Genomic DNA, 15,027 nt, shown 5'->3' with positions numbered 1-15,027 from the left:
GAATAACAATGACTTTTTATCAAGCCCTTACCCTCTCTGCCACTGCAACCTCATGCTGTAGGTGATACTGTTATACCTACTTCCCAAATGAGAAAACTGAGGCCTAGAAAGTTTAAGATCTGTGCTCCCAGCCATGGAGCTAGCAAGTGAGTAGTGAAGCTAGACCGCAAAGCCATCTGACTCTAAATCCAATGGCTTTGCTAGCTGGCAGAACAAGAAGGAAAGTGTCCTAGAGATATTCTAGGCCAAAGTCTTTCCTACTTCCTCCTTTACACATGGAGAAACTGAGGCCTGATGAGGAAAAGCAGCTTGCCCAAGGTGTCACCGAGGCAGTCAAGAAGTGGGTCCCTGCCTCCCAGGCCAGAGTCCCTGCCCTCCATTCATCCCACGTGAGTGCTCTCCCCAGACAGCACCTCCCCGTCTGCCTGCCTGTCCCTCTCCCTGCTCCCCAGCCTCTCTATGCTTCCTGCTTCCCTGCCCCGCTGCTGGGCAGACCCAACTCTGAGCCTCCCCTCCCACCTCTCCGCCCAGCCTCACCACCCCACCCCCCTTCCCTGGCTCCTCTGGGCCAACAAGCAATTCTTGGGTGGTTTAATTAGCTGATTATGACCGCAGCCTGCTGGATCCAGTGCCCAGAATTCTGTCCCCAGTAATTAGGTGGGTTCTGAGTACTTGCCCAGCGGGGAGCCGATGGGGAGCTCTATGCTCTGCTGGCCAAGGGAGTTCTCTCCAGCTGCATAAAGAGCTCCTTGATCACCACTGGGTCATCGGAAGCCAGGGTCCCCTCCTCAGGCCAGGTCAAACCACACTGGATAGACTGGAGCCAGACTCAGATGTGCATCCTAAAGAGGGACTCCCTACTCTCCCGGGACACTGCCCACACCCAGGAACGTCTCCCCAAATGTGTGAGGCCAGGGATGATGAATGGAGCCCACTCCCTGGGGGCCCAGAGAGAATAGCTCGGTGGCTGGGCACCTATTTAGGAAGTAGGATTGCAACAAGCAGACAGAGCTGGGGCAGCATTTGAGATAAAGGAGCAAAGGCCCAGAAGCTGGAGAGAGCCGCCAATCCCCTTGCCAGGTAGCTCTGGTCATCAGAAAGCACATTCTCCACTGGAGGACATTGTCTAGTGACCTCTGCCCTTTGGGTCACAAAGAATAACCTAATTCCTATGGCTCTGGGCTACTTTGAGACATTTTGAAATCAGCAGTGATACCCATTGTCCCCACCAATCACACGGCCCACTCCCCAAGTGTATCTTCTCCCAGGGAAAAGCCTACATTCAGCTTCCTTGCCTGAACAAATATTTATGGAACTCAGGGCCGTGCCAGGTCTGCACAGGTGCTGGGGACAAGCAGCTCCAGGTCAGGTGCCCTTGAGGAGTTCTTGACCTCACAAGAGGACATCACAAGTATGCAAATAACCAGGACCCAAGCAGGAGGGAGGGATGAGTGCTAAGAGAGAGAGAAGATGGTAAAAAGGTCACAAAGCACTTGGAGATCAGGGAAGGCTTCCTGGAAGAAGAGGCACATGTGATCCAGGCCTTGAAGGATAGGAAAGGCATTGTATGGGGTCAAGTCACCAAGCAGGTACTGAGAGCCATCAATAATGCAGCCTTCTGCCGAGGCCTTGGGGGCCTCAAAAAATGAATCAAACAAGGTCCCTCCCTGGGGAAGCCTACAGCCACATGAGGGAAGCAGGCCCAGCGAGAGGTCATCTAAGAGCTAATACATAACACTGACCTTGTGCCAGGGACTTTCTATGCTTTTCTATTTTAACTCATTTAATCCTCTCAAAAACCTACTGTCCCATTTTACAGATGAAGGAATTACCGCAGAGAAAGGGTTAAATAACCAGGGACATTACCAGCTGGTAAGTGTCAGAGCTGGGATTTGAAACCAGGAAATCTGGTTCTCCTAGAGCCTCACCTCTAGGCCAATCTGCTTCTAATCTCTGCTAATCGGATCACAGAGGGGATCACAGAGGGGGTCGTGGGCCCCAGAGGGCCCCAGAGCAGCCCCTGGAGGAAGTGATCCCGAGCTGAGCCTTGAAAGGGAGAGGGAAGGGTGCCCATGAGGAGGGAACAGCCTGAGCTGAGTTAAATGCAACCTTCAAGGATCTGCCCATTGCTCCAGATGCTTTGACGTCCCTGGAGGGGACAGGAGATGCGACCTGAGAGGTGGAACACAGCTGCCTTTCAAGGACCTGATCCCATGGGAGAGAGCACAGCCCGTTCAGGCAGAAGTCAACTCCTTCCTGGCCTCAGCACCCACCCCCTGCCCCCACCCAAGACATGCTCCCCGGCAGGCTCGGTCCCACTGGTCTGTGGCAGAGGCCTGAGCTGCCCAACCCCCCACTTATGGCCCCCCCAAGAAAAGTCACCACCCCCAACCCCCCACCCCTGCCCACCAGCAGAACACAAGAGAAGGGCCTCACACATGGCTGATTTCATTTTCACAGGGACTCCAGGACCTAGAGAGAATGAATGTCGTCCCCAAGGTCACACAGCAATGAGTGAGCAGCAGAGCGGGCATCTGGGACCCTCCTGAGATGGTGCATCCCAGCAGTCTGCTCCCCACACCCTCCCCTGGCCCTTTGCCAAAACTTGTCAGTGCCCATGGGTTGCAAGCTGGGGGACGGGGTGAAGCTGCAAAGGACCAGGTGGGCCAGTTGTGGGGCCAGAGGCCCAGGGCCAGCATGAAAGGGACTCCTGCCTCATCTGGGCCCATGGATGGCCCGCCGAACCACTGAACAGCTCAGACGTTGAGTCCTGCCTCCTGCTGACCTGACATCAGTCACAGCACCCCGCCTTGATGAAGGCTCTTTAAACCAACAGTGGGAGACCCAGGCTCAGCTGTGGCCTCAGCCAGGAGCAGCTCAGCCCCGGGCAGAAGGAAAGCACACAGGACTCTGGGGACCTGTCTATCCAGTCTCTGGGGCCTGGCCTCCCAAGAGCCTCATCTGGCACAAGGTCTCCTGGGAAGGAACAAACAGTTCCTCTGAAGTGGGACTAAAGATGGGCCAGTCCCGGGAAGGAGGAGGCGCGTCTCCTGAGAGATGACCCAGCCAGGGCCCCTTGGGGGGGCGAGGGGGCTGGGACAACAGAGGCCTTTGTTCCTCTCTCAAAAACAGCCACCCTGTCCTGACACCCACTCCATTCTCCAACCCCCTACTAGGACTCAAGCCACCCCTGGGACAGGACCCATCCTGCACGTGGGAGGGAGGGGAGGTGCCGGGAACCATCTGAGACTCGTACCTGTTCTCATCCCCAGGGCTCAACAAGACCCCACCCCCAGAAGCCCGGTTCTAATAGGGGCAGTACATCCCACTTCCCAGTCTGATGGAGGAGTCATGACTCCACCCGCCTCTCCAAGCACCCAGTCTAAAGTGGGAAATATTGCTTTCATTCTTAGGATTCCCTAATGGGAAAGATCTAATTTCAGCACTTAGGGAGCCCCTTGGCTGATAGCAGAAGGAAGGAGGAAAGAGTTCAGTCCAGTTCAGCAAACTTCTGCCAGGCATCTCCCATGAACCAGACAAAGCGGTGGATAATGGACCAACAACCAGGAAGCAGAAATAGCCCCAACCACAAGGAGCTCCGGCTGGGGAAGGAAGGCACCTGGGGTATGAATGAATGCGTAACAAAGCACCTTGAAACACACCCACTCCAGCACCCAAGGCCTGCTGGCCAGGGCTTCCCCTTTTTCTACAGCTTCACTCCTCACACTCCCACACCTGCACCCAGTATCTGCCCCTTGGCATAGGGCCTTGGGTGGGGCCTTTTGACAGAATCCAAATTTTATAGAACAAATCCATAGGCTCTTCATTCTGCTGAGAACACCCTCCTCCTGCCTAAGCCTTTCTCATGCTCCAGCACCCACCTCAGGGGTCACCTCTTCCAGGAAGCCTTCCCCCAGTCCCCCACCTGAGTCAGATGCCCCTGCTTTCTGGAGCCAGCACAGTGCACGCCTTCCCCTGGGAGCAGCTCCCACCTCCCCAATGTCCCTCCACCTCTCAGCCTGAGCCTGCAATGACAGCACAGGGCAATGGTCTTCTGCCTCTGAACATGAGGCAGAGGAAGCGGGTGGCTGGGATAACCACCAGAGGTCCCCAAGCATCCCACCCCCCACCCCCCGCCCCCAGCTTAGGGGCTCACACCCTTCCTCCAAGGGGCTCAACCCAGCCCCAGGCATGTAGAAAAGCAGAGTCCTCCCTCCCTCCTCTGCCCCCTGTAGTCCAGCTTTGCCCTCACCACTGCACCGACACCCCATGTCACTAGCCACTGTCCTCTGGCTAAATCCAAGGTGTCTTGCTCCAGCTCATCCTCTGCAGTTCCTTCCCTGCTTCTCTGGCTCCCAGAACACAGTCTGCTTTCAGGTCTCCCTCTTCTCTCCATCCCCAGGCACTGGTATTCTCCAAGGCCCTAGCTACCCCTGCTCATCCCCTCTTCGTATCCACATTCCCCGAGTCAGTTACCATCCCTACACTGAAGACTTTCAAACCCAAAGTGTTGGAAGCCATGGAAGTTGCAAGCCCACAACTCAGGACCCCTGAACCCATGCCAATGGGAAGCTGCAACCTCAGGCAAGAAGGCCCAAACTTGGAAGAGAGCAGTGGAGAAGTCCGAAGCCCAGAAGCTAGCCTGGAATCGGGATCAGAGACAGTGGGGCCAGGCTCGACATGACCACTCCCAGCAGCCCCATGAGCAACCCTGGCCAAGGCCACAGGACTTCCCCATGTTCCAGCCAGGATGGGTCACACAGGGCTTAACCACCAAGAGAAATGACAGCCAAGGTTCACGGAGAGCTGGTGATTACACGTCCCTATCACAGCCACCTTCCCCTCTCTGAAAAAAGAAGACTTCATAAACATCTGCAGGAAAGGAAATCCCATTCCATCCTACTGCCTCTCAGGAAGTCCCTCCTGTTGTCTAAATCTGATCCTTCATGTTGTCTGTTGAGTTAGTGAGAACAGCAAGGCCTAGAAAGGATGCAAAATTTGAGGCTGGGGGCCTCTGGGGAGGCCAACTGTGAGCCAGACAAGCCCCCTCCCCTCTGGGCAAATGTGTGGAGTGGCAGAGAGGACTTTGTGGGCAAACAGGCCTGGGTTCACACGCTTGCCAGCTGAATGGCAGTGGACAAATGCTTAATCTCCCCTGGTCTGTTTCCTCATCTGCAAAAGGGGAACAACAATCCCTACAGTACTAGATCACTGGGAGAATACAATGAGCTGGTGCACGTAATTCTAACACATGCCAGACGCCCAACAAAGGTCCAACCAACCAGCAAGGCTGATGGATCCCACCTGCTCACTCATATTCATATTTCTCTGTTCCATCCTCTCTGCAGCCTTAGTTCAGGTTCCTCCCAAGCCAGTGACCTCCTCACTGGTCTCCCCACTTCTAGGCCTGCTCCTTCCACCCACCCTCCGCGCCACTGCCAAAGGCACCTCTCTGAAATGAAAATCTGCTCCCATCCCTCCACGGCCTCACATTCTTCTCGGAATCACCATCACCTTCAGGAGGAAATCCTCTCTTCTTAGCTTGACATTCCTGAGCTGCCGGTGACTGGCCTGTGTTCACCTCTTAAGGCTCGCCCCTCATCCCCTGCCCGGCCCCTAAGCTGCACGCAAGCCTTTGCACACTCTGCAGCCTCGGCCGGGAAGGACATTCCCAGTCCCACCCCCTGGCTTCTTCATCCTTCCAGGTGAAGCTCAGTAGCTCCGATGCCACCTCCTTCCCAGGAAATCTTCCTTCGCCATGCCCCCGCCCGGGACTGGGCTGGGGACTCCTTCTCAGGCCTCCCACAGCACACGTCACCCTGCATTATAACCACCTGCTCTGCTCTAAATCTTGGGGGACAGAGTGGACTCATTCATCTCTGAACTCCCAGCCCCCCGGCGCTCAGAAGGCACTCAGGCAACATTTGGTGAGTGAATGTAGGATTGCCCCCAGAGCACCTTGTTACAGAACCGACAAATTCCTGCCCTGCAATGAGTCCTCTTCAGGTATTTTTCTCGTCCCCTTTTTCCCCCTTGGCCCTGGGAGTTCCTAGAGGGCAATAACAGTTGCTGATTAATTTTCATTGTCACTTTCACGCGGGGGATGCAATGCCAGATGGAGGGATGGATGACTCCTGATCCTCACAGCATTGGCCATTGGCAGTGTCTTCTTCCAAGTCACAGGTAAAGCGAATCCCACAGCTTATGGAACAAGACGGTACAGCCCGTTAATTGATTTTGCCCTTGACTTCCAAATTACTCAGGAAACTGGCTGGAAAGGGAGAAGGCGACCTCGTGGGGCTGTCTGAGAGGGAAGGCAGGGCCACCACTGAGTGGAGTTTAGCCAGGCCTTGGCTCCAAGCTTCAGGCAGCACCTTTCCCTGACCAGTGAATTCAGTAAATACAAGGAGAGCCTTGAAGAATGTAAGTATTGATAGCTCCAATTCACAGATGGGAAAACTAAAGTCCAGAAAGGTGAAGGCAATTGTCCAACATTCCCAAGGTCCACCAGCGAGTTAGAGGCAGAGCAGAGGGAGTCATGGAAAAAGCCCTGGCCCCAGAGACAGGGTCTCCAACAGGTGCATGGAAGTCCGTGGTATCGTCGTCCTGCTGACAACTCATGCCAGCAGAGGAGCAACGACACTTCTCCTTAAGTCACAGAGAGGCCCAAGAGGGGCTGAGTCACCCTAACCACAAAGTAGCACAGGAGGAACAAAGGAGGAGAGAATGACTCCTGACTCCTCGCTATGCCCTGCAGGAAGAAAAGCCTGACCTCATGGGTCAGAAGGATCTTGGCCGTGGGGGAGACAGATGTCCAGGAGGGGGAGTCACACACTTTCTTGCTGAGGACAGAGGCCTGGGTCACAGTGCTGTCCAGCCACTGCAATGGGGACTGGCCATCAAGGTACACACAGATACCCCATGACCTGCCATCTCCCCCACAAGCCTGGGCCTCCAGCACAGAGCAGGGCACCCTTCCCTGGCCCTCAAACCTGGGGCCTGTGAGGGGCCTGGCAGTGCCCAAGGGCCAGGCACAAAGACACAGACCTAGTGGGCCCCAGCCTCTGCCCTACCTCTGGCCCCTCCTGACCTTAAGCAAGTCAGGTGGCCTTTCTAACTCTCTGGTTCCCCTGTCAGAAAACAGGAAGAGGTGGCAGGAAGATGGCTGGGAAACATTAAGAGCCTAAGTTACCTCTGAGCCTCAGTTTGTTCTCCTGGAAAATGGAAATAATCTCTGAAGACTTTTCTCATGCTGTCGGAAGAGCATCTCAGATGCAGTGGGTGAAAAATGGCTTTGTCAGTGGCTCCCAGAGGTGATGACCACTGTGATGGTTTCTCTCTAGACTGTCAGCACCCTCAGGGGAGAAGTGGGTCTTGCACATCTTAGATCCCCTGCACTACACCTAGTGCAGGAGCTCAGTAAATAAACGTTGGAAGCAGGGAGAAGGGAGGGAGAAGTGGGACACAAGGATGGGAGAGGGTAAAGCAGCAAAATAAGAAAGAGGGAGTGCAAGCAAAAGGGGTGAGAAGAGGACTGCCAGGACTCAGGGGTGGGAACGAGAAGGGGACATCAGGAGCAATGCTGAGCCTCTGACCAGGCCCTGTCTCCACTGAAGGGCTGTCCCAGGGGCTGCCCTGTCCCAGACCCCTCCCCCTTTTGTCCCAGTTTCCCATTTGAAGCATAGACTCTCCCTTTCAGAGTCTTTCAGGCCTAAGATGACAGGAGCTGCTCTCTCCACCCTCAGTTCAAAAGAGCTCCTGGCCAGCCACCCCTTGCAGGGAGGTCACAGGGAGACAAAACAGCAGATGGATGGGACCTGTTTTTCCCAGGCTCCAGGGGGGCGACTCCACCCTGTGTGATGTGTGTTTCCACTTCTCACCATGTGGGGCCTGGATGAGTGTGTCGGCAGCCCTAGGGTCTGGCAGCTTGTGCCCGCAGGGTGCCAATCTGTGTGGACACCAGTCTGATGTGTGTCTGTAGGGGCCAGTGTTGGCATGTCCTTGCGCTCCACTGTGTGGGTGAGACATGTGTTAGTAAGGGTGACAACAACATGTGTGTGCCAGCGAGAGTGTTTGTTACAGCGAGTGCAGGTGACAGCATGTATGTGTGTATCAGTGTATGGCCCTACATGTGTGCCAGCACGAGGGTGTGCTAGAGTCGGTGTGTGTTGGAGTGTGCATGCCAACAGGGCTGTCAGCAAGAATGTGCTGCCTGATGCATGTGTACCAGGGAGCGTGTGCGACGGCGGCATGGCACCGTGTGTGATGAACCTGTGCCAGTGGCTGACCGTGTGTGTGCCAGCATACATGTGCCCATGGGTTAGTGTGCCCGTGTAGCAACCTGTCCCGTGCGTCTCTGCATCTGCCAGCCAGTGCTGGGTGTCAGCGAGCAAGTGAGAGTGTGTGTGTGTTTGTGTGTGTGTGTGTGTGTGTCCTGGCCAAGAGCTACGGCCCACAGGGGGCGGCCGGGTCCTAGCCTTCTCTGTACCCCCGCCCGCGGCCCCTGCCAGCGACCACACCGGAGACCGGAGACCTCGGGTGGAGGAGAGTGGGGTGCCAGGTCCTGGGGTGACCGCGAACGCAGAGCCAGGACGCCGACTGGAAGACCCGCCCGTGCCTCTCCCACGTCGCCCTTACGCGCGCCAGGCCGGGCGGCCGCCCACACTCACCGTGTCCCTTTGTCGCCCATGGTCCGCGGCGGCCGCAGGGAGGTCCGCGGCGTCAGCGCCTAGGCTGGAAAATCCCCGGCCAGCAGGAGGAGCGCGGGCCAGCCAGCTCCCGGCTCCCTGCTCCGCCTCCTCCGCTCTCGCGGCCGCCGCCACCGCCCCCGCCCCCGGTCCCCGCCCGCCGCACCGAGCCGAGCAGCGCCCGGGCCGCGGCCAGGGGCGTGGAAGTGTGCGGGGTGTGCGTGTGTCGGGGTGTGCGCGTCTGCGTGTGCGCGCCCGCCCGGCGAGCCCAGGGCCGGGCAGTGGGGCGCGTCAAGGCCCGGTGGTCGGCATTTGGGGTCTACCCGGGTGTGTGTGTGTGTGTGTGTGTGTGTGTGTGCGCGCGCGCGCGCGGTGTACGTGAGGGCGCACGGCTGTGTGCGCGGGCCTATTAACGAGTGTATTTGTGTGGATGGAGCAGTGTGCACGTCTCTGTGCAGTTGTGCGTGTGTGCGCATGGCCGTGGGTGCGAGCGCGCTCTCCCGCACACGCCGGGGCAGCCTTTGTGTGCGCGGGTGGGTGGAAGGCGGAGGTCTGCGGAACCCAGGACCGAGCTCTCCGCTGCGCCCCTGCTTGGGGGAGATTCTGGACACCGGACAAGGCCCTCGCCTTACGCTCCACCCTCCCCCACCCCCAACACCACCCTCTCCCCCCTTTCTGGAGAGATAACACCCAGCCACCCAACAGGGACAGGAAGAAGGGGCTGAGGGGGCAGTAGACTGCGTGGGCGCTGGGGAACTAAAGAGGGTGAGAGTGGGACCGGAGGCTAGCAGAGGCCGCGGGTTGCAGCCCAGAAAGAGGAAGCTGTGAGTAGAAGAGATAAGGAAGGGGGCAAGAGCATGGGAGCATGCCCTGGCCCGGTAGCAGGGTGGAAAGCCGGAGGCCCAGCTCCCCTGCCTGCTGTGGGTGACTTTGGACACCAGGCCTCTCAGGACCTAATTCCAGACCTATAAAGTGGGAATACTAATAATATCAGCTTGCAGAATGGTTCATAAGTTGAAAGAACTTGCTCGAGTTTGCTGGCCACCCCTGGGTACATGCACACAGTAGGTGCCCAGCAGATGTTAGCCCACCCCTCTGCAGGCTTCTTGATGTCCTATGAAATCCTGGTTGGGGCCCTGCTTTGCAAATAGTGGGAAAATGTGAGGTCTTTCCCACACCCTCACTGCTGGGATTTGGCTAATTAGCCCTGATAGGTCCCTTCTATTGAAGTATTAAAGGGAAAGGAAGCTATCATTTACTCTGATGCTATTGTGGGTATGTAAACATCTCCAGTAATTATGCTCAGAAGCAGTTACCTAGGCTGTTTATATATAGTTGATAATGATATCCCAGTATAATTACTATAATTATGTCCAGATTTGGTGTGGGGGGTGGGTGCTGATGGGCAGGCAGGGTAGTCCACATCTGGGCCGTGTCAGGAGCCAGGAGAATATAGTCTAGAACCCTCCTCCTGGTGTTGGCCTCTGGGCTCCCCCCCACACAGGAAGGAGAGGAAACCACCTGCTGTTTCTACAGGGGTCTGGGATCTTGGAAGGAGCAGACTAGAGTCCTCCTCGATGACGAGAGGCTCACTTTGTGAGCCAGAGAGGCCCCGAAGCAGGATGGAGAGGCCAGGTCCTGCCATTCTCGGCATCACAGTTTCCCCACCTAAAAAACATGGGCTTGACCAAACCAGATCATCTCCAGTGGTTCTCCCCATACTGGTGCCCAAAGCATCTGAATTTTAAAATTCAGGCAAATTTTTGGTTCTACTCAATAAATATTTATGTTTATTCTACTATAAAAATAGTGTTTCAAATTACTTTTGATTAAAACAAACAGTCCAGAAAGGTGCAGCAGGTGGTTTCAGGTAACCCCTACACCCACACAGCTTTTCCCAGCCCAGTTTGGAAAGCATGGCTCTGACATTTGGGGACACTGCATAGGTTGGTTGACTGTGGCGTCAACAGACAGGATTCTAAGTACTGTCCATCCCCACAAGCCTGTAAACTTCTTGAGGGGGTGTGTGGTGTGCCTGGCGCTACTCGATGCTCACAATTCTATAAGATAAATGTTCTTTTCTCTTTTTTATAAATCGGAGAAGCTAAGTCATTTGCCTGAATCCATAGCCTCTCTGGACTCTGGCCTCTGACCTGCCTTCCTCCAGCCCTCCCCAAAGGGAAGCTAATACATAGTAGAGCCAGAATCTGACCCTTGATTTAGTCTTTATTCAACAGCCACAATGTGCCATGTGTGGTTCTAGGAACTTACAAATCAGTGGTCAACGGGACAAACAGAACTTCCATTCCAGGGAGGGATCTAGAACGGGGGCAGAGGAGTTAAGAAGGCACATTGCTTTACCTGTCAGACTCTTTGGAAAACATATTTATTTATTCCTTGAATAATCAAAATTAATAGCGAGGAAAACTCTCCATTTATCAACAATATAATTTCAGGCAGTAATAAGGGTTATGAAGCAAATAAAACAGTAATGAAACATGGTGATAGGGACAAGTATACTTAGAAAAAGGCTCTCCGAGGAGGTGAGCTTTGGGCTGAGACCTGCAGACCAGGTAGCAGCGATGCGAGGGGAGAGTCCAGGGAAGAGCTTCCTGGGCAGAGGGAGCAGCAGCCACAGAAGCACAGGGACAGGGACAGCCTGCCCAGGCTTGGGTGGGCAGGTAAGGCATGGTACGGACGAGGCAGGCAGGCAGGCGTGGATCACGCGGGGCTTGTAGTTGGGGTGAGGAGTGTAGGGAGGGCTGAGGCGGCTGAGTAACAGTATCTGCTTTATGTTCTTAAATGTCACTCTGGCTGTTGGATGGAGATGACAAGGTAAGAGACAAGAGCAAAGACAGGGCATCCCATCATTGCTGTCACCAGGATGGGGCTTTGGACTCAGGTGGTGGCAGCAGAAATGAAAGTAGTGAAAGGCTTCAGGATATATCAGTACGTGGACGTAGAGCTCACAGCACCCGCTGAGGGACTGGCTGTGGATAGTGGAGGCTCCAGGATGACCCAGAGGCTTGGGGCAGGGTCTGTTTGCTCCACTCTCCCCATACATTCCTCCAAGGGAAGCCACAGTTGAGAGGACTGGACAGCTCTGTCCTTCCTGTCTCAACCCATGTGTAGTACACCCTCCCCTGAGCACCAGGGTGATTTTTCTAAATGGCAAATGGATTCTACAACAGAGGCTTGTAGGAGCTGGTCAGCTCCAACTATGTCCCAACTCAGGCCAGTCACTTATCTGAAATTTACCACTCACGATAAAAATTTCTTATTAAAAATGAGAAAGGCGGCGGGGCACGTTGGCTCACGCCTGTAATCCTAGCACTCTGGAAGGCCGAGGCGGGAGGATCTCTCAAGGTCAGGAGTTTGAGACCAGCCTGAGCAAGAGTGAGACCCCAGTCGCTACTAAAAATAGAAAGAAATTAGCTGGACAACTAAAAATATATAGAAAAAATTAGCCGGGCATGGTGGCACATGCCCGTAGTCCCAGCTACATGGGAGCCTGAGGCAGAAGGATTGTTTGAGCACAGGAGTTTGAGGTTGCTGTGAGCTAGGCTGACACCACAGCACTCTAGCCCAGGCAACAGAGCAGGATTCTGTCTCAAAAAAAAAAAAAAAAAAAAAAAATGAGAAAGGCCATATTATTCTTGCTTTATAAAACAAAACTTTAAGAGGGAAACCGACTAAGCCAGGACCATAGCAAATGAAAGGTAGGGCAAGGGCTCAAATGCAAAGCTTTGCTCTGCCGGTCAGGTTGTTGAATGTCAGACTAGAGTGTGGGTAAGTGGGTGAGTTTTCAGCTTCCTGTTCCCAAAGGGCTTGAGGCTGATGGATACACTCCTTTGAGATGTTAGGAATTAAGAAACTAAGGGGCTCGGCGCGGTGGCTCATGCCTGTAATCCTAGCACTCTGGGAGGCCAAGGCGGGAAGATTGCTTGAGGTCAGGAGGAGTTCAAGACCAGCCAGAGCAAGAGTGAGATCCTGTCTCTACTAAAAATAGAAAAAATTAGCCGGTCATGGTGGCGCATGCCTGTAGTCCCAGCTACTCAGGAGACTGAGGTAGGAGGATTACCTGAGCACAGGAGTTTGAGGTTGCTGTGAGCTAGACTGACCGCACCCCTCTCTAGCCCGGGTGACAGAGTGAGACTCTGTCTCAAGAAAACAAAGAAAAGAAACTAACGAGCTTCCCTAAGTCTGCCCAACCAGAAACCTGAGTGTGATCCTTGATTCCTGCCTTGCCTGCCTCGGTTCGTAACAACCCAGACCCAGACTCTACCTTCTAAGTGTCTCCCAACAAAGCTGGAGAATTAGGCAGGAACCAGACCACGCTGGGCCTGCAGGGTGGTGTAAGGAATTTGGTCTTCATCCAAAGATCCATGAAGGAGCCAAGCAGAGAGTAACATGCTCAGACAAACGTTTGGAGAACATCACTCTGGCTGTTGTGTGAAGAATGGATTGGACATGGACCAGAGGGGCACAGAGGGGAAGACCAGTTAGAACATGGTGTCAGCAGTTCAGGGAAGGAATGATAACTCCATTCCAGGAAGAGGACACACAACAGCTGCAAAGCTAGGGCGGAAGGAAAGGGCATGACACTTTGGGGGAACTCAGATGGGTCTGTGGCCAAGGCACAGAGAAGGGAGGGGCACTGGAAAGGAAGATGGGGACATATCCTGAGGAAGCAGGCTCAGAGACAGGGCTGCTCCCCAACATGCCAGGGGCTGTTTTAGGCTTGTTTAACAAGCTCTCAATGATAAATATGGACAAATCCATGAAAAATTAGCCCATGGATCAAAGAGGAAATCATAAGGGAAATAAATGAAATCATTTTTGAACTGAAGGATAAAGAAAATACATACAAACATTTGTGGGATGTATTAATAGTTAAAGCAATGTTTTGTGGGAAATGCATAGTTTTACACACTTGTAGTAGAAATGTTTAAAATTATTAATCCAAGTTTCTACCTTAAGAATCAAGAAAATATGTCCAGGCATGGTGGCTCACCCCTGTAATCCCAGCACTTTGGGAAGCTGAGGTGGAAGGATTGCTTGAGGCCAGGAGTTCAAGACCAGCCTGGGCATCATAGTGTGACCCATTTCTACAAAAATATAAAAATTAGCCGAGTGTGGTGGCACGAGTCTGTAGTCCCAGCTATCCAGGAGGCTGAGGTGGGAGGATCGGTTAAAACCAGGAGTTCCAGGCTACAGTGAGCTTGATTATGCCACTGCACTCTGGCCTGGGCAACAGAGTGAAATCTTGTCTTAAAAAAAAAAAAGAGAGAGAGAAAGAAAATAAAGAGCAAATTAAATCCAAAGTAAGTGGAAGAAAGGAAATAATATAAGAATACAAATCAATAAAATAAAAAAATAGAGAAAACCAACAACACCAGATGTTGGCACTGTGAAAACAAAATAATAAAAGTATTAAATCACTATTAACACTGAATTTTTTTTTAAAAAGAAGCACAAATTACTAATATCAAGAATGAAAGCAGGAATATCATGCAGATCCTACAGACATGAAATGGATAAGAGAAATTAGGAACAATTTTATGCAAATAAATAACCCAGATAAAATGGGTTTAAGATACCTTAAAAGACACAAATTACCAAAATTGACACAAGAAGAATAGAAAATCTGAGTTCATAACCAAATATGATTTTATTATCAAAAACCCTGCCGCAAAAAAATCCAGGTCTGGAGAACTTCAATGGTGAGTTCTAAAATAGATTTAAGGGAGAATTAATTCTAATCTTACACAAACTTATTCAGAAAATAAAGAAGGGAACACTTCTCAACTTGTTTTATGTGGCCAGAATAACCCTAGTACCAAAATCTAAAAAAATATTATAAGAAAAAAAACTATAGATAGATATTCTTCATGAATTCAGATGCAAAAAAATGCTAAACAAAATAGCAGATTGAATCCAGCCATAGGTAAAAAAGAGAATACATTATGACCAAGTGGGTTTTATTTCAGGATATAAGGTTGGCTTAACATTCCAAAATCAATGTAATCAAGTACATTTATAGATTAAGGGAAAAAGGTCATATGATTAATCTCAACAGAAGCAGCAGAAAGCATTTGGAAAAATTCAACATCCATTTGTGATCAGAACTTTTACTCAGCAAATTAGCAATATAAGAGAATGTCTTCAATTCAGTGAAGTGAAACTGTGAAAAACCTACAGCATAACAGGATACTTAAAGCTGAAATATTGAGTGCTTTTTGCTATGGTTTGAATGTTTGTGTCCCTTCAAAATTCATGGTGAAACTTAATCCTCATGGTGGTAGTATTTAGAGGTGGGGCCCATAGACAGTGGTTAGTG

The 15,027-nt window shown here is 52.5% G+C and overlaps 1 protein-coding gene across 2 annotated transcripts in view; it reads right to left on the bottom strand.

The window, feature by feature from the left end:
* Positions 1 to 8,741, bottom strand: part of ARRB1 (arrestin beta 1) — a 69,714-nt gene extending 60,973 nt beyond the window's left edge. For both annotated transcript variants that reach the window (XM_069471002.1, XM_069471003.1), the window contains exon 1: positions 8,670 to 8,741. In XM_069471002.1, coding sequence (XP_069327103.1) covers positions 8,670 to 8,689 — 20 coding nt within the window. In that variant the 5' untranslated portion in view covers positions 8,690 to 8,741. The remainder of the gene's footprint in view (positions 1 to 8,669) is intronic.
* Positions 8,742 to 15,027: the final 6,286 nt, after the last annotated feature.

Source organism: Eulemur rufifrons, chromosome 6, assembly GCF_041146395.1.
Source record: "Eulemur rufifrons isolate Redbay chromosome 6, OSU_ERuf_1, whole genome shotgun sequence".
Lineage (NCBI taxonomy): Eukaryota > Metazoa > Chordata > Mammalia > Primates > Lemuridae > Eulemur > Eulemur rufifrons.
Note: the sequence above shows the minus strand (reverse complement) of the source record. Positions and strands in the feature narration are given on the sequence as shown.